We start from the raw sequence: 23,468 nt of genomic DNA, 5'->3' as shown, positions 1-23,468 counted from the left end.
TAGGTTGCCAAGGTGAGCTCTGATTGGCCAATCCTCACATCCTTCCCCAGTTCCCGCCCGCTGCCGATGCAAGACTCCCTGCCCGCCTTCGAGAGAAGAGGCGGGACTGAGAAGCTCCGCCCCTTCCCCCCTCCCATCCTCTCAGCCTTACTCGTTCAGCCCAACTCAGATCTTTCAATTGGTGGAAGGTCAGAGAGAAGGTGCTTCTGATTGGTCAGGCCCCAGGAGGTGGGACGAACTGAGCGGAACAAGCTATTGAATGGTGAAAAGGAAAAATCAGACGCCGAGTCCCGTCTTCTGAGTTTGGCGGGTAACCTAGCAACGCGGGTACCTTGGAGGTAACTGACTAGAGAAACCTGGAGGCCTTGGAGCAGGTGAGTGACCACGTTGGGAAAGGCTGGGGATAAAAGGGAGATGTGGAATGGGGACCAGCTCACTGTCTTTGGCTCCCTGAGGAATCAATAGCTCCCCCGCCCCCCGTGACATCGTCCCCGCCCCAGCACCCTGCTCTCCAGACCCTGCCTCATCAGGACCTTCCCCTCGACCACCTGCAAGGACCAGTGGACACCTTCGATGTACTCTGCCCCTCCGCTTATCATCTTCATGGCCCCGCTTTCTCATCCATAAAACGTGGAGTCCAGTGGAGTCACACCAAAGTTAACTAATTTCAAGTCCAATGTAGGTGCTGGGGGTGTGAGGATAGTTTATAAGTCCCTTTCCATTCCACCCAATGGCCATATATTCCAGGGTGAGCATGCAATGAAAGGCATCTCACTTGAGTGAGTGTTTAAATTAGGTCATTTTGATGACGCCAATTTCTGCCTATTGTGCTACCTTTGAAACTTAACTCCCATCCCTGTCCTTAAAATGATTTTGTTTACACGTTTAAGACACAGGGTTTGCTGTGAGGATTGAATGAGGTAAGGCAATGAAGAGCTCAGCGTGAAACGGAGGCACATAGTAAGTGCTCAGTAAATAGTAGCAACTTTCTTCCTAAAACGCATCCATCCTTGAGTCTTCCCGCTTAAAATAGCTCCAACAGAACTACCTCTTTCCATACCTTGAATATTCATATATTCAACAAGTATTTGCCGAGTAGTACTTACTACTAGATGCTGGGGTGGAGCAATCGATACAACAAACTTCATTCCTTCCCTCCTGAAACTTGTCTCATGTGAGAGATTTAGACGTTAATCAAATACTGACATACAGGTAAATGTAAAATTCCACCTGCAGAGATTCTCTTCCAGAAGGATGGAGTGAGGAAGTCAATAAATCCTCTCCTCAAAAAGCAATGAGGGAAGGGGTGATGGCTGAATTTTCTAATCGATCAAACCAGGGAGACTTTCTTAGGCCCTGGTCCCCCTGTAAGGCAATCAAGAGGAAGTGAGATTCACAGCTGGGATAACCAGGACAGGACAAGGACAATCCGCCAAGGAGTGAAAATGGTGGCAAAGTCAAGAGTGAGAAGGGGTGAGTTCCGAGGTCGCTGTTTATGCCTTGTCTGAATATAAAATGTTGTTAGCGGAAAGCAAGAATCTAGCCCACCATTCCCTTTCCCAGACTTCACCCTCCATCCAGAAAGCCCCGAACAGCCTTTCGATTGAAAGGAGCTGTAACAAAGGCTGCAGAGTCATAGCATCAATCTCTTGCCTCCAGGCGTGGAGGGCTGCGGGCTGCCCAGGACATCCCAGACAGAGCCCTGCCCTGGTTCTGAGTGAGGGTACCCTTGGGAACACATTTCAGGTCTACACCGTCAGATGAAAATGCCGGGGTTTTAGCTTGGGGTTCTCATTTGGTTTGCAGCGAAAATTTGAATTAAGCAGGGAGTTGGTTGCTAGGTTCCCCTATGCACTTTCCTTTTTCCCTGGGAGAGAAGAACTTGGGGCAATGAGGCTGATGTACCACCTGATTCATGTCTGAACATATTATAATACTTCCCTTTGAAGAGGGCTTTTAACTCTCCAAAGGGATCTATCAAATCATCCCTCCTCTACCCAGCTCCCTTTGATGTGGCCAGGACAGGTGTTATATCCCCAAGTGCCAGAGAGATAAGAGATTTACCCACACTTATTCCCAGAGCCCCTGGCAGGGGTGAGGAGTGCACCCAGGTCTCCTAACACCACCTCGTGAGCCTGTCCTTGATTCTGTAACTGATGGTGGCTTTCGATGGCACAGATGGCAGCTTGTCCCATAGAGCTGAGCCAGGCTTAGACAAGCCTTCCTTTGAACCTGGATGGAGCACTGGACTTGGGATGGGGAGTCCAGGAGTTTAATAGCAAAGCCAAGCCATTGCAGTCTAGACCAGTGGTTCTCAACCAGGGGCACACCCCTCTCCCCCACCCTCACCCTCACAGGGATGTCTGGCAATATCTGGAGACATTTTGTCTCCAACTGATCAGCAACTAGTAGTAGAAGGATGCTACTGGCATCCAGTAGGTGGAGATCAGGAATGCTGCTAAACATCCTACAATGCACAGGACAGCCCACACCACAAAGAATCATTTGACCCAAAATGTCAATAGTGTGGAGGTTGAGAAACCTTGTTCTAGACTGGCATTTTCATGCAAGGCAAATCACACACACACACACACACACACACACACACACACTCTCACACACTCCTTTTCCCTGCAGGCCCTACTTAGTAGAACCAAAAGTAAAAGTGATTAAAAATCAAGATCGTTTGAAATAGAGAGCATCAGCAAAAAGAATCTCTTTGACCTTAGCTCTCAAATAATAGCAGCAGGTTATAGCCTAATGACCAATGTAATGCCTTTAACATGAGGGCTTTCGAACACGGGTTGTTTTCTTAACCACAAGCCAGACAAAGAAATACATTTTCCTTCTCGACCCAGACATGTGTTTAATTACAAACGAATACTTACTGCACGCAATGCACGCTAATGTTTTCTATTCTCTTTCACTTATTTTTAACTGGCAAATTGGTTTCACTCACTAAAGGGCCACAACCCTTGGTTTACGAGTAAAAGACACTCTTAACACACAATCTGTCAGCCAGGAAAAGCCAGTGTTTTGCATTTTATGAGTTTATAATTTAAATACATTTTTAAGTAGGGGAAGTTTGTTTGAGAAGAATTCTAAATGCATTACTACGGTTGGATAGAACCAGAAATAAGCTCTTCAAAAGCTACACTGTAACCAAAAGAGGAATTAAAAGTCATGATGCTTTAATTTGTAAGGAGGAAGAAGCTGGAGAATGCTGAGTAGTTTGGTGGATCTCTGTTCTCCGTCACTAACAGAAAAACATGAATATTGCAGAAACCAGAAAAATTAAAACACAGAAATAGTAAAAAGTGGCTCTCCTTTGGCTCTTTACAAACCCTTCTCACAAAAATGTATATGCTATTGTGAGGAAAAATACATCTTCTCCTTTGAGAAGTATCCAGTTGTTAATATTAAATTATATCATTGTTCAAGTCATCATAAAATTAATAAAAGCTAAACGGTATTGAGCCAGCACTTCATTTTTATACTCACACAGCGCCTCTATCGAGTGAGGGTCCTGCTACTGTCCCTGTTGTGCAGACAAAGAAGCCAAAGCTTACAGAGGCTGATTGACTTGCCTCGAGGCACACAGCAGGGAAATGGCGATGCACTGGGGCTGAACCCCAAATTTGTCTGACATCAGAACCCACAAAATTAACCACTGTGCAGCAGGCTCACGTTGGTCTTGTCTGCTTCAGAGATGAGAGCCCAGAAGGTCAGGTAAATTTGCCCAGGGCTATAGCTATGGCCAAAGAGTTGTTCATTGTATTTATTTATTTATTTTTAGCTGAGCCATCCTGCAACCTGTTGGCAGCTCAGCAGCAGCTCAGCTCAGGCCCATGTGGGAATCGAACCAGCGACCCTGTTGCTCTATGAGCAAGCTCTTAACCAACTGAGCCACTTAGCTGGCAAAGAGTTGTTCATTGTAACTAGCAGTTTAGAAATCTGTCCCCAGGAGCACATTCCCTCCCATCCCTGGTCACTGTTCTTTGTCGTCTGTCTCCAAAGCACGGGACAACATTGCAGCCACGGCCACAGAGCCATCACCACATTGGAGATCCTGTCTGTTAATCCCTCCAGCGTTTATTGCTACAGCCCCTGCCTGGGCAACTTTTGCAAACTCAGTACAATCCACAAAATATGGGTTCTCAGAAAGGACAAGAGAGGATTGGGGAATAGTTCAAAAGTGGTGATAGAAAAAAAAAAACACCAAAAACCTAAACTCTGAAAAAGAAAAAAACAAGTTCGATTTAAATCTTTTATTTAAAAATTTTAAGCCTTCCCTGAGTACAGGGATGGGAAACCATCCATAGGCCAAACCTTGACCCATAGTTTTCACTATTAAAACACGACACTCTTTTCTGATTCTAACACAGGACATAACCTATTTTGTGAAGTAACATTATCCTATTGTGCCAACACCCTCCTGTGAGAAAACGAGCCTACCGGGAATTCTGCGTTGGCCATCTCTTCATGTGCGATGGTTGCTTGGGATAGCAGTCCTCATCGTGAATTTTCTGCCCATTTTCAGCCCCTATCTTTCCCCTCTCTAGACATGGAAGATAAAGCATATAGAAGTCTTCTGAAGAAAGCTAAATGTGTGGTGTGCAGGCCAGTGGGATCTTCCTGAGGCTAACAGGAAAATTCTGACTGCATCAAAGGCACAATTTCTGCCTTATTAACTCAACAAGTTAAGTGGTGGAATTGGAACTAAGCAACCTAGACTCCCTGAACTATTAGAAACTTCTTTGAGGGCCGGCCGAGTGGCTCAGCTGGTTAAGAGCTCACTCAAGAGTGCAAGTTCTGGGCCGGCCGAGTGGCTCAGTTGGTTAAGAGCTCGCTCAAGAGTTTGAGCTCTGAGCAACAGCGGTTCGAGTCCAGCCCGAGCTGAGCAGCCGCTGAGCTGCCAACAGGTAGCAGGATGGCTCAGCTAAAAACAAACAAACAAACAAAAAAAGAGTGCAAGTTCTGAGCAACAGCGGTTCGATGCCCGGCCCGGCCCGAGCTGAGCTGCCGCTGAGCTGCCAACAGCTGGCAGGATGGCTCAGCTAAAAAAAAAAAACAAAAAAACAAAAAAAAAACTTCTTTGAGTTTTAAGCACAACATCAGGATAAGGATGAAGCAGAGAGCGTTTAGGTGCCAGGGTGCATGGGGGTGGGTGGGAACAGAACCTCTCGGAAACATGGCAGAACTGTCAAAATACATCCCATAAGCTATGCAAATTTGCGAACTGCACAACATGGCTTTATTCAGCCTGTAATTATACAGAAATTGCAAATTTTTCACTAGGGTAGAAAAATAGAAACAAAGACCATCAGCTCCATCTCACGTGAAAACTTCTCTCTGCCGTCTCCACCCCCAACCTTATTTCCTACCCCAAACTATTCTTCCTTAGCTTGCTCACATCTAAGCTGAACGCAGCCTTTTCTGTTCCAAGTCATGGGACATACCAGGAATGGAGCCAGGAAAGCGTGACATCTCAGTCAGAGCTAGGTAAGAATCAATGAGAAAATATTTAATTGTCTAGGAATACATGCACTGTGAATTTCCAACAGAAGGCTGGTACTAAAGGAGGATGTGTTTCGTTGCTTTTGTTGGTTCCGTGATATCGGGTTTGGGAAGAGATGTACACATGGCACTGAAGTTATTTACATTGTTTCCCGTGATGAGAAGACTGCCGAAGACCCTTTGCAGGTCTCTCTTAATTCTAGTTACATCAATGAGAAACTCTCAGCTTGATGTTAAGTATTTTGTATATTAACCTTATGTCCTGCAACTTTGCTATAATTGTTTATTGCCAGGAGTGTTTTTGTTGATTCTTTGGGATTTTCTACATAAACAACCATGTCACCTGCAAACAAGGATAGTTTTATTTCTTTCTTCTCGATCTGTATACATTTTACTTCCTTTTCTTGTTGTATTGCATTAGCTAGGACTTCTAGTACAATGTTGAACAGGAGTGGTAAGAGGGGACATCCTTACCTTGTCCCTGATCTTAAGGGAGAAACCTCTAGTTTCCTACAATTAAGTATGATGTTAGCTGTAGTGATCACCCCTCTAAGTCTAGTACACACCTGACACCATATATAGTTATTACAATATTATCAACTATATTCCCTATGCTTATAAATTTTCAAGTTTAGGGAGTTCCACTCTGTTCTCAGTTTGCTGAGAGAGTTTATTTTTGTTTTGTTTTGTTATCATGAAGGGGTATTGGATTCTGTCAAATGCTTTTTCTGCATCTATTGATATGATCGTGTGATTTTTGTTCTTGTTGATGTGAGGTATTAACCCCACTTAACACATAATTTTTATGTATTATTGTTGGATTCAATTTGTGAATGTTTTGTTGATGATTTTTGCATCTATGTTCATGAGATATATTGGTCTGTCGTTTTCCTGTCTTATGATGTCTTTATTTTGGTATTAGAATAATGCTAATCTCATAGAATCCGGAAGTATTCCTTTCGCTTCTGTTTTATAGAAGAGATTGTAGAGAATTGGTATAATTTCTTTCTTAAATATTTGGTAGAATTCACCGGTGAAATCATCTAGGCATGGTGCTTTCTGTTTTGGAAGGTTAATAATGATTGATTTCTGAAATAGACACAGACTTATTTGGGTTCCCTGTTTCTCTTTGTGTGAGTTTTGGTAAGTTGTGCCTTTCAAGGAATTGGTCCATTTCATCCAGGTTATCAAATTTGTGGCCATAAACTTGTTCATAATATTCCTTTATTGTCATATTAACATCCATGGGATCAGTGGTGATGGCCCCTCTTTTCTTTCTGATATTAATAATTTGTCTCTTCTCTCTTTTTGTTAGTATATCTTTAACATCTCCCTACCACTTGATGATCTTGCTTTTTAACACCAGAGATCTGGTCTCAGACTCATTTTTCCTGGGTAATAGTATCTAGCCAGAATGAAATAATATCAGGACGTAGACATTATTAGCTTCTACTTAAAGAAAGTGACATAGATTTTCCAATTACAGGAGAGCTAGAAAGTTTCCTTTTTAATGAAAAGTACTTAAGGATAAAAGTATACTTTTAAAAAATTACACTGAGGGCCGGCCGATCTGCTCAGTCGGTTAAGAGCGTGAGTTCTGAGCAACAGGGTCACTGGTTTGATTCCCACATGGGCCAGTGAGCTGCGACCGGGCTGAGCTGCCAACAGGTGGCAGGATGGCTCAGCTGGTGAGAGCACATGCTCCTAACAACAAAGCTGCCGGTTCAACTCCCGCATGGGATGGTAGGCTATGCCCACCCACAACTAAGATTAAACATGGCGGCATCTTGAGCTGAGCGGCTGCGAGCTGCCGTCGGGTGGCCAGATGGTGACTGGACTTGGAGCTGAGCTAGCTGCGCCCTCCACAACTAAGATTGAAGGACAACAACTTGGCCGTTCCCCTTCCCCAATTCTCCAATTCCCCAATCAAATCTTTAAAAAAAAAAAAAACTTACATTGATCATAGTACAATTTGGTCTATAGATTTGGCAGAAATCACAAAGGTGGCATGCTATTGAGAGAGATTTGGGCAACACTGAAGTAGAACTAACCAACCCTCATGAAAGCCCTTTTCCATCAGCTCTGCTGCGTGTGGCGTGGTGTCATGCTGTGCTATGATTCCTGTGTCGTGATCAGGTATATGTGTGTCTTGGCGATTAGTTGATAATAAATTCCAAAGTATGTGTGTGATTGACTCAAAAGTATAAAAACCAGTGTGAGATGATTCAAAGCTTACCCTAAGAGACTTTAGTTGCTCTCACTCACTTGCACCCTTGAAAAGCTTTCTTCAGGAGAAAGGGATAGAGTGACAGCTTTATTGTTGCAAACTGTCTAATCCTGGGTGTACCCATGGGAACATGACATCAGTAGGAGCATTGTGTGGCATAGGAAGGTGGATCAAGTCGTGTGTGTGTGTGTGTGTGTGTGTGTGTTTACAGATAATAAAACAACAAATATGAATAGTCTTATCGGTAGTTAAGCAGATTGAATGCTATGGGAACTGAATCTTAAATACACCTGTTCTCTAAGTCTCTACTTGACAGGACCCATTGATACTGGACCAACAAAGAATCATTCTCCTATGTCCACCATAGAAGTCAATCTGAAAACTGGGTGACTGGTGGACAGAATAGTGGTTTGGGGGTACAAGCCCTGGGGCTGAAATCCCAGCTCTAGCACTTTTTAGCTATAAACTAATAGAAACATCCAACCTCCTTCTGTCTCCCTTTTATCATCTATAAAATGGAGGTAATAAAAGCACCCACCTCATAAGATTGTTGTGAGGAATAAAGGAGTTAATTCATATAAAATTAGCAGTGTTCAGCACATAGTAGTTTCTCAAGAGTTAGCTAATATTCAAATGGCATTCCTTAAAATGAGACTCCCCCCCACATATATACACACACTCCAGTTTTTATAACACCCTCTGACTTCTCCCCGTACCAGTGTAGAATTTGTGGGGTAGTTGTAGGTGTTGGGTTTTCTTCTCCTTTTTTCTCCCCAAGGGAAAAAAATATAATTTACCTCAAACCTTTTTTTTTTTCTTCCATGTTCTGATAGTGAAAGTAATAAAATATCCAACCAGCCCATCTGAATGAAGACAAGGTATAATTTGCATAATAAAGATATATTTCCATTTATAAAGTTCATCAGCAGAATTAATGACAAATAAAGGGAAGATCCAATTAAAGCTCCCCATCCATTAACAATCTTGCTTCACTCTCAGGGCAGGAATGTTCAAAGGAGAGGCTTATGCTGGAAATGATTTAAATATTAAGGTTGATGGTATTAAAAAAGGACATGAAATGATCATATTAGAATTCAAGGAAAAGAGATTCTCCAGCGATTTTTTGTCATCAGAGTCAGCTGCATTTTCCCCCCCAATCCTAGTTCCACGGGCTTTTTCTTGTTCACCCAAATGAGCTGTCAAGGACTGATGGGCGTCATCATAATCAAAGAAAACAAGTTTGCCCTTTAAAGCACGAGAGGTAATTTGGCTGAAAGCAAATTGGAAACGTTTCATATAATGTTGCACTTTTAGTCGCCATCTCTGAAGAATTCAGGCGTTTTTTATTTATACCCGAGAGCTCTGGGGGACAGTGGGAAGAAGTGCGTTCCTGAAACGCTTTGGTCACAGTCATCCTATGGCCATGGGGCAAAGATCCTTCATCCTCGGAGAGGCTGAGGAAGTGCTGAGGCTGTCCTGAAGACGTTATTTTTCAGGACGAGCCCTCCCTTTCTCTCTCTTTACTCTCTGCTTTGGTGAACTGAAGATGATCTTTTGTGGCTTTAGATAGTCACTTCCTTCTCCCTTGCATTTATATCTCCATCCCCAAGGTCTCCCAAGGAGCTCCCTCAGCCTTGTGTTGTCAGTTGCCTAGAATCTTTTGTCAGCCAGGGTTCTCCGATTGCAAGCAACAGAAACTGATCCTGGCGAAACAAAAGGTTGCCGGGAAAAGTTGATGAACCTCAGAAAGGACAGCAGCCGAGGAGGTTCTGGGGATCTTGGTAGCAGGGTCTTCAGGAGCCTGCCACTGGCATGAATCGGCTCCCATCCATGGGTCACCCTTCAGAATTCCCAGGAGGATGAAAGCAGGGCTCTTTGATTGGCAGTCCCACCAAGACAGCACACAGTTGAAGAATGGACGAGTGCCTTAAAGGAGAACTGCGGTGCTGTCACCTGACAAAGAGGAAATGGATCGGGGGAGAACCAAAACATCCTTGTCCACGGTCTGCTCTAGGCATGACAGCTAGAACTCAAATGAGTTTAAAACTGAGCTCTTTGTCTTCCCTTCCAAACTCCCTCTCCCTAGTTCCCTAGTGTCTCAAGGGCTCCACCATTCTTTCTGAGTCACCCAAACTCAAAACTGTCTTTCCCTCATCGTCCCATCGATTCTTCCTTCTTTCTATTTCATTGGCTTGAGCTGTGTGGATAGCCACTCTTAGCTGTAAAGGAGGCTGAGAAGGTGAACATTAAGTATTTCCAGCCTCTACAGGAGAGGCAAGCAAGAGGGACGGAGGTTGGGATGGCGGATGGTGCCCGCCATCAAGAGCCGTAGCCTTGTGAGAACCTGTAATGAGAACTTGACCCAGCCTGGAAGCCCAGGAAGAGCTCCACTGAAGAAGTAACACTTGAGCTGAGATCTGAGTATCATGAATACATTTGACAAGAAGGACAGAGAAGAGCGTTTCAAGAAAAAGACACGGCAGGGGCAAAGGCCCTTGAGTGGAAGGTTCATAATATCTCAACCTATCTACCCACCACCACCAGCCCTTTCCCTAGAAATCACCCATAGAACAGATCTTTCTCAAATATCTGATTTTATCCTGTTAATGCTTTTCCTGAAATCACAGTGGATTCCAATTTCCTCCAAGACAAAAGTCCCCACTCTGGTGTTGGAGGCCGGCCATAATCTCGATCTAGTCACAGCTTTCTCCCCTTCCTCCTATGCTTGCTGAACCCTCGTGTGTGCAGGAGTCCTATCCTAAACTAGGTTCTAAACCCTGGGAGGACAGGACCCTTACCTTGCCGTCTCTTTTATATCCCCGGGGGCTCAATAAATACCAGAACAGATTACCCCAGGGGTGACCTTTATTGCAGGGAGCAGAAGCAGATGTAAGCAGACCTGTTAAGGAGCTCTGTGATCATCTAAGTGAGAGATGATAAATCCCTTAGTGGCAGAGAGGCTGCTGAGAAGGCAGTGGACCAGGAGCTGTGGAGGGGTAAACCCTGATAGACGGGGGTGACCGACTGGATGTAGGGGGCAAAGAAGAGTGAGGAGTGGCACTCAGGTTTCTGACTTGAGCCACGAGGAATTGCTGAGCATCAAGACAGGGACAGGGAAGGAGCAGGCTGAGGGGTGCGCACATGGTGGGGTCCATCTTAGACACAGTATGTTGGGGGCCCCGCCCATCCAGGGCAGCAGGCATCCAGTGGGTACATCTGGACCTCCAGCAGGGCCCAGAGACTTCAGAGGGGGAAATCACTGAAGTCCTAGACTTGGGATTTCCGTTTCCCTGGGCTCATGTTAGTTATTATTTGTTGAGCACTCACAATGTCCGGCCCCTGTGCCAGAAACATCCCATCGAATCTGAAGATCCTGTCTTGTGGCCAATGAAGCCCAGGCTTAGGAGGAATTAGCTATCCGAGCAAGGATCTGAACCCAAGTGGGGCTGCTGCAAAGCTAGTTCTCTTAGCCATCGTGCCACGTAGGCAACGCAAATTATTGACTTCTGATTGCCGGCACAGATTCTCCTGAAGGCACTCTTTTCTGTAAGCTTTTCATTTTGTACTAGTTGTAGATTTACCGAAAGGCTGCAAAGATGGTACAGAATTCCCGCATGCCCTTCATTCAGCTCCCCCCTGATGTTAACATCTTCGATCACCGTGCTGTGTTTCTCAGACTAAGAAATTCACATTGGCGCCCCGCTATTAGCCGAACTATCGACTTGATTTGGACTTCACCAGTTTTCCTACTTATGTCCTTTTTTTTCTGTTCCAGGATATAACTTTGCATTGAGCGAAACAGTTTTTTGGGTTTTTTTAATTATATTTCCAAGTCATTGTTCGCTCCACCCCGATTTTTCAAATCCACACTTAACCACCAGTGCCAGTGTGCTGGGCCGGCCAGGATATAACTTTGCATTGAGCGAAACAGTTTTTTGGGTGTTTTAAATTATATTTCCAAGTCATTGTTCGCTCCACCCCGATTTTTCAAATCCACACTTAACCACCAGTGCCAGTGTGCTGGGCCGGCCAGGATATAACTTTGCATTGAGTGAAACAGTTTTTATTTTTTATTTTTTATTATTTTTTTTAATTGGGGAATTGGGGGGATGGGAACAGTGCTGGGGAATTGGGGGAAGGGGAACAGACAAGTTGCAGTCGTTTTTGTTCTTCAATCTAGTTGTGGAGGACGTTGCTTCACTGGCCCAAGTTGGCACCATCATTGCGCTCTTCTCTGGCGAGGCAGATCAGTCGCCGGCTTCTGGACGGCCGCTCACTGCGGCTGCTGGCCGCTCACACTGGCTGCTGGCTACATACGGTAGCCCATGGCAACCCACTGCCACAGGGGCTGCAGCCCACGCTGTCGCCGGCGACTCATGGCAGCCCAGCTCCAGGTTGAGCTGTTGTTCAGCATCTTAGCTGTGGAGGGCAGTGTCACTGGCCCTCACATGTGGGATCCGAACCGGGGCCCTCTGGCGTCCCAAGCGAGTTCTTAACCATCGCGCCACTCGGCCGGCCCGAGTGAAACAGTTTTTTGTTTTTTTTAAATTTTATTTCCAAGTCATTGTTCGCCCCACCCCGATTTTTCAAATCCACACTTAACCACCAGCGCCAGTGTGCTGGGCTGGTCCTGTTTGCTGTCGGCTCGGCTCCACTGTTTGCTCTTTGTCTTGGGCAGCTGCCTCCAGCAGGCTGCCTTGTCCATTGGTTTCTCCCTGGGCGTGGCCAATGGGAGACACTGCTGTTAGATCGGAGGGTGGAAGAGAGGGAGAAACCAGAGTATTTCTCCCCTTTTTCTGCTTTGGGCTGTGTTTCCAGCACTGGCCACAGCTCCTCCGGGACAGGAAATGGCTGTGGTTCCAGCTTCCCTGGGCGACCCTGATCCCCAAGCTTACTACCTCCTCCTGTGGTGGCTTCCTGCCATTAACAGTTACTGGGGGGGCTGGCTCCCCTGGTGGGCCTCTCGGCTCTTCCATCACCTGCATCATCTCAGTTTTCTGTATTTGAATACTTAGAGTGATGTCAGCATTCCTGGTCGTCCCTGCCTGACACACGTGCCCGAGACCCAGAGCCACCCTGGGTCCTCCTACCCATGTGGCCCTGACACTCTCACAAAGCGAACAACTGCTTCCAGTGAGAGGTTCTGTGTAAAAGCTGCAGAGCACCCACAAAGAACTCTCAATGGCAAGTTTACAGCCCCTGTGGCCACACTGATGTCTGCCCGGCTCTACTAACTGCTTACTCCTCTCTTTTTTCAGGGTGCCTAGGGATAATAAAAAAAAGCAGGAGACCCATCATCTGGTCTACCAAAGTCTCAGTCTCCCAGGACATAACGAAGACAAGGCTGCTCATTAAATGGCTTTAGACAGCGTCGCCTTGGCCCCTCTCTACCAAGGTCCCAACATCAACAGAATAAGGCTGTTGGCAGAGGCACCTAAAAAGCCAGCCTTCTCGCTAAAATCCTTGGTCCCCTCTAAGAGCAAACTCACCACCATTGAGACCAAGAGGATCATGTTCGTCCTGGACGAGACCATCCACAAGGTGGAGTTGGTGACCCTGCTGTCATCTGTGGCATCCACTAGCGAGGGTCTGGAGGGGATGCTGGGAGACGACATCATGAAAGCGGTGAGGGAGCATGAAGACCTCTCCCAGGTCCTCCTGGACAAATTCAGTTACCTGCAGGATGAAGAAAGGCGGTTGCGGGCGGAAGAGGAGTTCAAGGACGAAGGTTGGTTCAGAGACCGCCTCCTCTGTGTACAGCAGCACAAGTCCCACCTCCCCCCACTTATGCAGCAGGTCAGAGAATCCACCAAGAACCTCCTGAGGCTCCTGCTCAGTAACCCGCAGGCTGCCAGGCTCTTGCAGATGGAGTCACTGGGTAGAAGCGCAGAAGCCCAGAGTTTCATTGATAGCCTGCTAGAACTCCGGGGTTTCCTGTTTGAGAAGCTCCTCACTAGTCCCATGGAGGCTAGAGACAAGGCTCATTTCCTCCAGGATCTCACTAGACGGAACAAGAGGAACCAGGAGGTCATCGATGCCCTTGAACAGGAATTGGCTGCGAGCTCAAAGAACAGGCATGCAAAGGTATGGATGGATCCTTCACAGTATGGGTCAAGTTTCAGGGAGGGGCCCAAATCTTGTGGTAGTTGGCTGGGTTTTTCCCCCCTGTGATTTCAATAGCTGTTTTCATTTATTCCACAAATATGGTTTTGAGTACTTACTGTTATAGGTGCCTATGTCTTATGAATAAGCCCACATGGTCCCAACCTCATGGAGTTCACAGTAGGGAAGGTAGGTCTTACAGAGCTGATTTAATTACAGTTCTGAGAAGTAGAATGAAGGGTACGTATCGGGTGCGATAAGGCAGTGTTACAGAAGAACTGAACTTACACCAAAAGGGTCAGGGCCATTGAAACCAAGACATGAAGAATGAGAGGCAGTGAGCCAGGCAAGTGAGGTAGGGAAGAACCTTCCAGGCCAGGGGTAGGCAAACTTTTTCAACAGAGGGCTGGATAGTAAATACCTTAGGCTTTGCGAGCCAGGCAATCTCAGTTGCCTCTCCTGAACCCACCGCGGCCGTTATAGTGCGAACGCAGCCAGAAAACAATCCATTTTCTTGGAATGCGCTATGTTCCAAGAAAACTTTATTTACAAATGCAGGCGGCTGGCCAGATTTGGCCTGTGGCCCTTTGTTTGCAGACCCCTGTCCCAGGTGGAGGGGAGTGTGTATACCTAGGTCCAAAGAAGGGAATAGGCCTGGCTGGTTCAGAAACCCAAGGACTGCCAGCGAACCAGAAGGAAGAGGGTAAAGATGGGCATGGGGAGCGGGCAGGAGACAGATCACACAGGGTTTGAGTCCTAATCAAGGAATGTGGTCTTTGTTCTGAAGGCAAGGGGCAGGTGGGATGGGTGGAAGTGCTAGAAGAATTTCTAAGTAGAGAAATGACCCCAATCTAGTAATAACCATTTGGGACACATACATGTATTATGCTTTACATATAAAGCCTTACTAAGTCCCGAGGTGGCATATTAAGTATAGGTTTGGCTGCTAAAACAGAGATACCCAAAACAACAGTGGCTTCGTCAATGGAAATACATTTCTCTCTGATGGAAAAGCTGGAGCTGGCGTAGAAGCTCTGCTTCCTAAAGTTGCCAGGGGCCCAGGCTCACTCCGCCTGGCGTCTCTGCTGTCCCCCACATGGGCCTTCTAACTGTGGACCTAGACGGCTGCTCCAGCTGCCCCCCATCATGTCACCAGTTCTTAGCCACACCCAGTGGCAAAGGATGCTGGGAAAGGTGGTCTGTAGCTGGGGCCACGTTCCCAGCAGAACATTCTGCCCCATAGCCTTTCCAGGGGGGACAGATCTTGGGGGACAGCTGGCCAGCACTGCCACAGGCACTTCCATTTTCATCCCTGTGACAGGTGAGAGCTCGAGGCCCTATGAAGCTATTTGCACCCCCACCCCCCATTCACTAACTCAGGCAGCCCCCCTTCCTTACGTTCTCACTGATTTTGTCCTTTTTATTCGAGTTTGTTGATAAATATTTGCATTGATGATTAGCTGATGATTTGATTTGGGTCTGGCTCCCCGACAAGAGGACAGGCACCTTGTCTCTTTTGGCCCTCCACTGTGTCCCCAGAGAGCCAGGCACAAAAGGGGGACATAGTCGCTCTTTGCTGAGTGGAGAGGTGACAGGCTCCTGTGTGCTCAATCAGAGTAGGCCACTCATAGGTTGGCAGGGTGCCACCTAGGGACAGGGAGAGGGCCCCAAATGGCTTTGCTGGTCCCATTCGGGTAGTAGAACCAGCTTGGGGCTTCCAAGTCAAATTCCAGTTTTTCTAGGTCAACAAATTTCATGTCACTGGACCTCAGTGAGGGGGTGACATCAGTCAAGCATGTTATGGAGTCCACAAGAAAAGCTTGGACTGCTAATATTATAATACCGCCTGCTCTAAAAGCCAACACCTAGAGCATGAGGCCTTGCCCAAAAGGCGCCCCTGCCTGCCCTGCTCCCTATGTGTGGGACGTGAGCTCAGATCCGCTGCAGCGCTGCTGCCAGCTGAAGCCAGCTCATGGGCCAGCCAAGCTCCGGTGGATTCAGAGGGAGACTCCAATGCTTGTGGTCAGCCTTTCAAGCTTATTTACAAAACAGCGTGTCCTCCTCCTCCCTCATTCCTATTTTAGAACCAACTGAGGGCAGGGGACAAGCCAGGCCGTTAGGGAGGGCAGGCGGCAGTCCCACAGGGTGTGTTTATCTCACACCTTCAGGCTCACACTCTGTCTGGGCCAACTGGGCACTCCCCTGCTGTGCCCCGGGCAGGAGCGTTGCCACTGTTCCAGACCTCTCCTGGGGCCTTGCTCATCACCCCCGTGCCCTTCATTTGTGCCAGGAAGTAGAGACGGATGACTAAGAACCCGGGCTCTGGATGAGACAGAGGTGATAATGCAGGTAGCATGCCCCGCCCTGAGGAGCGTGCAGGAATGGCCGGCTTCTCCTGTGATGATCGGTGGTCACCTAGGTGTGAAGGGAGCCTCTCCTCTTCCTGACCCAGGCGCAGAAAGAGAACTTTGTGATCCAAGAACTGAAAAATCACCTGCACCAGGTGCTCAGGTTCTCAGAGAAAAGCCTCCTTCGCACCAAGCATGAGTCCGAGAAGCAGCAGAAGGCAGATTTCCAGGCCTCACAGGCCAGGGTGGCCAAGATCCGGCAGGAGACCCTGCAGCTGCAGTCACAGTTCCACAACCTGCTCGTGGAGAACCGGGAGGCCGAGCAGGCGCTGAGGAAGGTACCCTGGGAAGTGGGGAGGAAGGGGTGATGGGGCCATCGGGGCCGGGGGCTGGGTAAAGAAAGGTCCAGCGTGTAGGGAAGGCCAGGGCGGCCCCAGCCACCTGGGGAGAAAGGAAGCTCAGGATTGAGCCAGCGTCCTTTGGGACTGGGGGCAGAGAGACCACGTCCCATTCTGCTGCACGGCTGCTCAGTGACCTTGGGCAAGTTCTCTAACTCCTCTGAGGCCCACAGCGATGATAAAACCCACTTGTCAACTGCCGTGCAAAGGAAGTGGAGGAGCACACAAACCTCAGGCCAATTAACTCGCTCTGAGCCTCAGTTGCCACATCTTTAAAATGAAAGTGATCAAATCAGTCTTTTTTTTTTTTTTTTAAAGATTTCATTGGGGAATTGGGGGAGGGAACAGCATTGGGGAGTCCGGGAAGGGGAACAGACAAGGTGCTGTCCTTTGGTTCTTCACTCTCATTGTGGAAGACGTCGCTTCACTGGCCCATGTTGGTATTGTGATCATTGCGCTCTTCCCGGGTGAGGCAGATCAGTCACCGGCCATTGGACGGCTGCTCACAGCGGCTCATGGGCAGCTCACACCGACTGCCGGCTGCTCATGCTGGCTGCCAGCCACTCACAGTAGGTCACGGCAGCCCACTGCAGCAGGGGCTGCAGCCTACACCGTTGCTGGCGACTCATGGCAGCCCAGCTCCAGGTCGAGCTGTTGTTCACCATCTTATGTAGAGGGCACAGCATCACTGGCCCTCATATGTGGGATCCGAACCGGCGGCCCTGCTGCTCAGAGCTTGCGCTCCCAAGCCAACTGTTAACCAATGAGCCACTCAGCCGGCCTGATCAAATCAGTCTTAATGGGTCATTGTAAGAATTCAATGAGATGATGGAGCTGGCACATAGTAGGTGCTCAATAAATATCATTTCTTCGTTTGCCTTCTCCATCATCTCAGTCAAGACCCAGGCTCAGTCAACCTGCACCCAGTTTGCTTCCAAATCCCTTTCTTCATGAAGGGCACCTTTTCTGATACTTCTTCTCAGTTTCATTTTAGTGTCACAACTCTTGAGCATCTGATGGAAACCATGGGCATAAATGCACATAAACACACAGGTGGATAATTCTTGGGGGTCACAGGCCCCCCAAAGCCAGCCCATCCATGGTGCCCAAGTTAGGAACTCTTGTTCTATAGAATTAGGAAGCTGGATTGTTGTATTTCTTTGTAAATTAAGGTGAAATTCACATAACCTAAAATGAACCATTTTAAAGTGAACAGTTCAGTGGCATTCACAGTATTGTACAACCATCATCTCTGTCTAGTTCCAAAACATTTTCGTTTCCTCAAAATAAAACCCCACACCCATGCTCCCCACCCTCTGGCCCCTGACAACCATGCATTTCCTTCCTGTCTATGGATTTGCCCATTCTGCACACGTCATAGACATGGAATCATATAATAATACCTTTTGGAGGTGGCTTCTTTCACTTAACATCATGTGTTCAGGGTTCATTCACGTCGCATTTTTTGGCACTTCATCCCTTTTTATGGCCCTGTCATATTCCACTGTACACATGGGAACTGATCTTGGAAAAACAAGATTAGATCACTTCATTCCCCTGCATTTAAATCCATCCAATGGCTTCCTTGCCACTAGAATCCACACTCCCTTCTCCTGCTGACACTCCCTCTGTGACACAGCTTCTCACTCTGCCCTCCCTGGGACCATGCTCCTCCTTAGCCACTCCGTGTCAGCCGCCCTGGCCCCACTTCTGTTCTTTAAACACCGCAAGCTTTTCCCCACCCCTGCTGCTCCATCTGCTTAGAAAGTTCTGGAGCCGGACTGCTGGCTTCAAATCTAGGTTCTCCTCCCCATCAGCTCTTTGACCTTGGGCAAGTGAGTTAGCCCGTCTGATTCTCAGCTTCCTCACCTGAGACGTGGAGGAGAAACCTACCTTGTGTGGACTTACAGGTGAGGAGTGTGAAGCCCCTACCACAGGGCCGGCTGATGCGAAGAGTGTTCAGGGCTGTTTATAGCTAACACAAACCCTCCAAACAGTGACTAATTGGGGGTTTTTTTTTTTTTAGAAGAAATATAAAGTGGAGACAGAAATTGAGAACTGGATCCAGAAATACGACACGGAGATGAGCGAAAAGCAGGTATTTGTCACCGCATAGTATGTCTCTCTCAAGTATATTTCCCAAGATCCTCTAGGAATGAGGGGATGGGAGGAGAAGCCCCAGCGTGGTCCATGGTCTGTGCCAAGCTCCGGGCCTCCCTGGGGAGGCCTTGGAATGTGGGCCTGCAGCAGGCCCCTTCCCTACCCCTTTCTTAGGCTTAAGGGTTTGTCTAGCCTGGGACGGTGAGGGGAGAGGTGGGGAAGGAAGGAGCCAGAAGCTGTGAGCCACGAAAACGTGCTTGACGCCAGGCCCAATGATCCTGGCTCCATCTAGTGTCCACATCCCAAACTCTCTGTTCCCTCCTCCTCCAGCTCCTGCCAGCACCAGGCCTCCTCCCCACCCCCACCCCAGCCCCACCCCCCAAGCCAGGACTCATCCCCCTGCAGTCAGGCCTGAGCTCGCCTGAGTGCCTGAGATACGCCAGGTGCTGGGACCATGGTGGGGATTCAGTGAGGCGCCACTGTCGCAAATGCCTGTACCCAGCATAGGATCTGGCCCGGAGGAAGTGCTCAGGAAATGGAAGCCTGCAAAACGGGGGTGCCCCCCAAGCCCTCTACCCAGCTCTGGCTTCAGGACCAGGGAGGTCTAGCGAGCAATGGAGGTGACATCGGCCTCTGAGTGGTCCCAAGTCAGGCGTGGTGTTCAGGGAAGGGCAAGTCGGGGTCTGGCTCTGTCTAACCATGAGCGCTCTAGGGACGCTTTGGAGACTGTGCTGTTGTTTCTCTAGTCCCAAAGAGAGGGGTGGATTCCTGACCAACCCTGTGTCTTCTGAAAGTCCTTTGCTTCTGGTAGATGCCTGGTAAACATTAACGGAAGGGAGGGACGTAGGTGTGAATTACAGCAGGAGAGGCCGCAGTTAGACATAAGGAAGAACTGCGGAACTCGGCCACCGGTTCAGCTCTGGGTATCTTTGTGACATGGACAGCTTCAGTGGCAGCAGCTTGCATTTGTTTATGTCCTCACTGTGTGCCTGGCCCTATATCCAGTCATTACATCCACCTGTCATTTAATCCTAGAAACGGCCCCCACCCACCCCGTTCCCAGGATTGCAACTGTCCCCATGTTTCAGATGAGGAAAAATGAAGGCTTGAAAGACGAAGCCTCTCAGGGTGCTGCCGAGCTGGGATCTGAACTCAGTCTGGCCAACGCACAAGCCGGGTTCTTTCCTAGTACCTGAAATTCTTTCCGTGGGGTCCCACCTGGAGCTAGGTGTGACCTCATCACCTCTTCCATTCTCATCCGGGCCTCGGAGGCAGAAGGGCTTAGTGCAGGCAGCACTGCTGGGGGTGGAAGCCCCTTTGGGAAGGGTGTGGGGGGGGGGTGTGCAGAGAAGGGCGGCAGGTAGGCCTGGTGCCTGGTGACCCCCACCCCGCCGCTCCCCAGGACGAGTACGAGGAGCTGGACATCATCCACAGGGAGGAGAAGGCCCAGTTGGAGGAACTGAAGTACAGGCACAGCGCCCTGGTGGAGGAGTTCTCCCAGATCCGGGAAGAGCGGGAGATCAACTCCAAGAAGAACTGGGAGGCCGAGCAGGAGATGCTACACATGGTGCGGGCTGCCACGCTCATCCAGGCCGTGTGGAAGGGCTACCTGGTCCGCTCCATGCTCAGGTCCAAGAAGAAGCGCGGCAAGGGCAGAGCGAAGGCCAAGGGCAAGTGAGGCCCCCTCCCCCCAGCCCGGCTCTGACCCCCAGTACCCTTTGCGCCCCTCACCTCCCAGAGAACAGGCTAGGAAGCCACTGGACCGGGGAGCCCTGCGATGATGGCTTTAACGCTTTTCCAAAATTAAAAACCATTTTAAAGCACATTCTACAAATAAACCTTATTTTACCCAGGGCTGTTGGCTGTGTGCCTGTTGGAGCTTGCCGATGCTATTTGCATGAGAGCATGCAGGCCAGGGCGCCAGCACATAACCATCCCTTCCTTTAGCCTCCGTGGGAAGCCAGACCCCACGCTGGAGCCCCCTTGGTCCCAGACCAGAAACCGCCATGGCCGTGATGGACACACCACGCACCAGGACTGCCCACAGGGGTCCTGGGGGCAGGCTGAGAACTCCAGGAGAATCAGGGCTTCACACTGCCTCAGCCCCTGCCCTGGGATAGTCTGTTTGTCCACTTCTCCCCCACCCAGCACTGTGGAAACTCAGGAGTCCCAAGGTCACGAAGCAGCCACCTCACACTGGCTTTACTTGGAGCCCAGGTAGTTGAACAATGTCTTTTTTAATTCAGTGCTGGCATTTTAAAAATCAGGGACTGTCTCACAGAAAGCCAGCTTTCTGCTTTTTCTGGAAACATCTCATCATCAGATACCCTGGGCGTACACATCTTCTAGGGCTTAGCTGCAGCACCCATTAGATGGCAGAGGCTGCAGACAGGTTACCCCAGCCGACCCACTAGTTAGCGGTATGAGCTCAGACTGATGGCAGGAGCCGAGTGATGCCTGAGGCCGGTGTCCCCAAACGTCAGTCAGTTGCCCACTCGCCACTGTCGTGACTTCCGCCACTTCCGTTATGTATTTAACTTTGTTATTTAAATCAGCTCAGGCCTAACCCTGGCCTTTCCCCTAAAGAAAAAGAAATCGCTAGAAGTCATGGCTTTAATGAGCTACTGATATATTGAATACATGAGAATAAATACGTGACTATTAAAATAAAAAATGTCCACCCACATATCACCCAGATAACTGTGGTCCACACATCGTGCCTGGCAAAACTCCGGAGGCCTCCAGACTTGCAGCAAGACACGCGGGAGTGATGGTGGAGGGTCCCTTCTGGGGGGCATCCCTGGGTTGGCACTGATACAGCATGTGGCTCTGACAGGACTAGAACAGGCATCTTAAGGGGTGGCCCTAAATCCACATGGAAGGGGGAGGAGGGAACTACAGATTGTCAGAATTGAAGGGGGCACTGCCCACCCTTGCTGCGTCTGCCCCTAGGAGGGCTTCTCCAATGCCTGGTGGTCTCCCAAGAAGCCCCCACCTGTGCTGTCCTCTGAAACTGTACCCTGTGCTGTGACCCCATGGGCAAACCTGTTGAAAGGACCAAGAAATTCATTTCCAAGGGGGCTTTGGTTTCTGGGTGGCCCCACCTTGTCGGGGGGTAGCTGGCACTGAAACACTGACTGAGTGAGCCCTGGGAGTCACCAAGGGGCTCCGGAAGGTCACCCCCGACAGGGAAGGCCTGGGATCCCGAGGCCCATTTGTGTGGGGGCCACCGGTGGGTGGGTGGCCAGTGCTGGGGACATTCAGGCGGGTGAGGGAATGGGAACGCTCCCGCCTCAGAGGCCGTGGAAAGTCTATCCCATCCATGGACAACTTCCGGAAGTCTGCTGCCACCTTGGGCTCTGTCTTGCAGGAACCAGCTGGGTGAATGGCACGCAGTGGGGTCTCTCTGGGGCGGGGTGAATGGCTGCCCCTGGGAGTAGCTGGGGGTGTCCAGAAGAGGGCGTGGAGTTTTGCGGCATCCCCCTTCGCCATCCACGGGGCTTCCCAGCTGCTGCCCTTGGGTCGGGAGCCAAATAGTGACTCATCACAGTAGGAAGGAGTGTGGCTGATGAGTCTGGCAAAGGGAAGAGAAACACAGTGAGCTAGGGGAGTGAACAAACCCTACAACCTTAATGTCACCCATTCCACCCCCTACCAGGCACCTACCAGATCCCTGAAGTCCCGGTCTCCCAGCCTGGCACCCACAGTGAAGCCACAGCCCCCTCAGGTACAACTACCCCCATCTCTGTTGTTTTGCCCCTGATTCGTGACTCTACCCCTTACTCCCTGGCATGTACCCTAGGCCTGGCCAATCTGCATATTCCATCCTCCTGGCCACACCGATTGGCTCATGAATGGTCATATGACCCATTCTGTCCAATGAGAGTGTACTGTAGGACCTTTGCTGAAACCACTAGGAAACAGGTGTTTTTCTGGCCCTGATAAGCTGGCAGATGTAAGGGCAAAGTAGCTGGTAGCCATCTCACCTGGAACGTATGGCGGAAAGCTGTGCTAAGATGGACACAGAATCCCAGTGACAGTTTGAGCCCCTGTTATTTGAGCCCCAAATGCTTTTTCTGTTAAAGCCAGTTTGGGTAAGTTTTCTGTCACTTGCAACCAGGAGTCCCGATTAATATAACCCTAGTCTTTACAACCTTCACTTTTTTCTTTTACCCACCACTCTTCTTTTTTCCTAGTGACCTCATCAGCCAAACCCTTTGCAGTCCCATGGTCCTTCCGACTATGAAGTTGAATTTGAAATTGCACAGCGCAGCGCCTGGCATGGAGAGGGTATTCAGTTTGAACTTCTGTTGTAAGCTGACCTGGCCTCACCAGAGAATCTTTTTAAAATTTTGAATATTTACTGGTGGCTTTTCATGTGCAGGCCCTGGACTCAACATGTCACATGCATTATCTAATTATTTCTCACAACATCCACAAGAGGGAGATAGTGATAATCCCATTTTATAGATAAGAAAACTGAGGCAGAGGGGAGGGTAAGGCCCCACAGCAAGAAGGAGGGAAGAGACAAGATTCAAATCCAGCCCGGCTCAAGGACCCAAGCTCTCCATCGGTAAATCAGTCCTTCGAGGCCTCTCACTTTTAATTAGATTTGTTCAGCAGTTATTTTTAAAATTAATCCCACAAGTATTCATGGCATACCTGTGCGGCGTGTCAGGTCCCTGGTTTTTTTGGCCAGGACTGAAAGTGCTTCCATTCCCAAACTTCAAATCTTTGAAAAGTCAGCCTTTTGCCACTTGATTAACTAATCAAAAC

At 48.8% G+C, this 23,468-nt stretch overlaps 2 protein-coding genes across 5 annotated transcripts in view; one reads left to right on the top strand and one right to left on the bottom strand.

The window, feature by feature from the left end:
- Positions 1–255: 255 nt before the first annotated feature.
- Positions 256–21,196, top strand: DRC10 (dynein regulatory complex subunit 10). Of its 4 annotated transcripts, none has more exons than XM_019641561.1 (6): positions 256–374; positions 5,405–5,502; positions 13,003–13,828; positions 16,299–16,532; positions 18,619–18,690; positions 20,127–21,196. In XM_019641561.1, exons 3-6 carry the CDS (start codon positions 13,100–13,102, stop codon positions 20,637–20,639), a joined length of 1,548 nt encoding a protein of 515 aa, XP_019497106.1. In that variant the 5' UTR covers positions 256–374; positions 5,405–5,502; positions 13,003–13,099; the 3' UTR covers positions 20,640–21,196. The 4 variants fall into 4 exon arrangements, with proteins under 4 accessions (XP_019497106.1, XP_019497104.1, XP_019497107.1 ...); XM_019641560.1 differs by lacking the exon at positions 256–374 and adding an exon at positions 1,310–1,473; XM_019641559.1 differs by lacking the exon at positions 5,405–5,502.
- A 95-nt stretch (positions 21,197–21,291) lies between these two features.
- RITA1 (RBPJ interacting and tubulin associated 1) overlaps positions 21,292–23,468 on the bottom strand; it is a 6,666-nt gene continuing 4,489 nt past the window's right edge. Inside the window, exon 2 of the mRNA XM_019641578.1 lies at positions 21,292–22,313. Coding sequence (XP_019497123.1) covers positions 21,759–22,313 — 555 coding nt within the window. The 3' untranslated portion in view covers positions 21,292–21,758. The remainder of the gene's footprint in view (positions 22,314–23,468) is intronic.

Source organism: Hipposideros armiger, unplaced genomic scaffold (genome assembly GCF_001890085.2).
Source record: "Hipposideros armiger isolate ML-2016 unplaced genomic scaffold, ASM189008v1 scaffold_62, whole genome shotgun sequence".
In the NCBI taxonomy this organism is placed as follows: domain Eukaryota; kingdom Metazoa; phylum Chordata; class Mammalia; order Chiroptera; family Hipposideridae; genus Hipposideros; species Hipposideros armiger.
The sequence above is the reverse complement of the archived record's forward strand: the minus strand, read 5'-3'. Positions and strand labels throughout refer to the sequence as shown.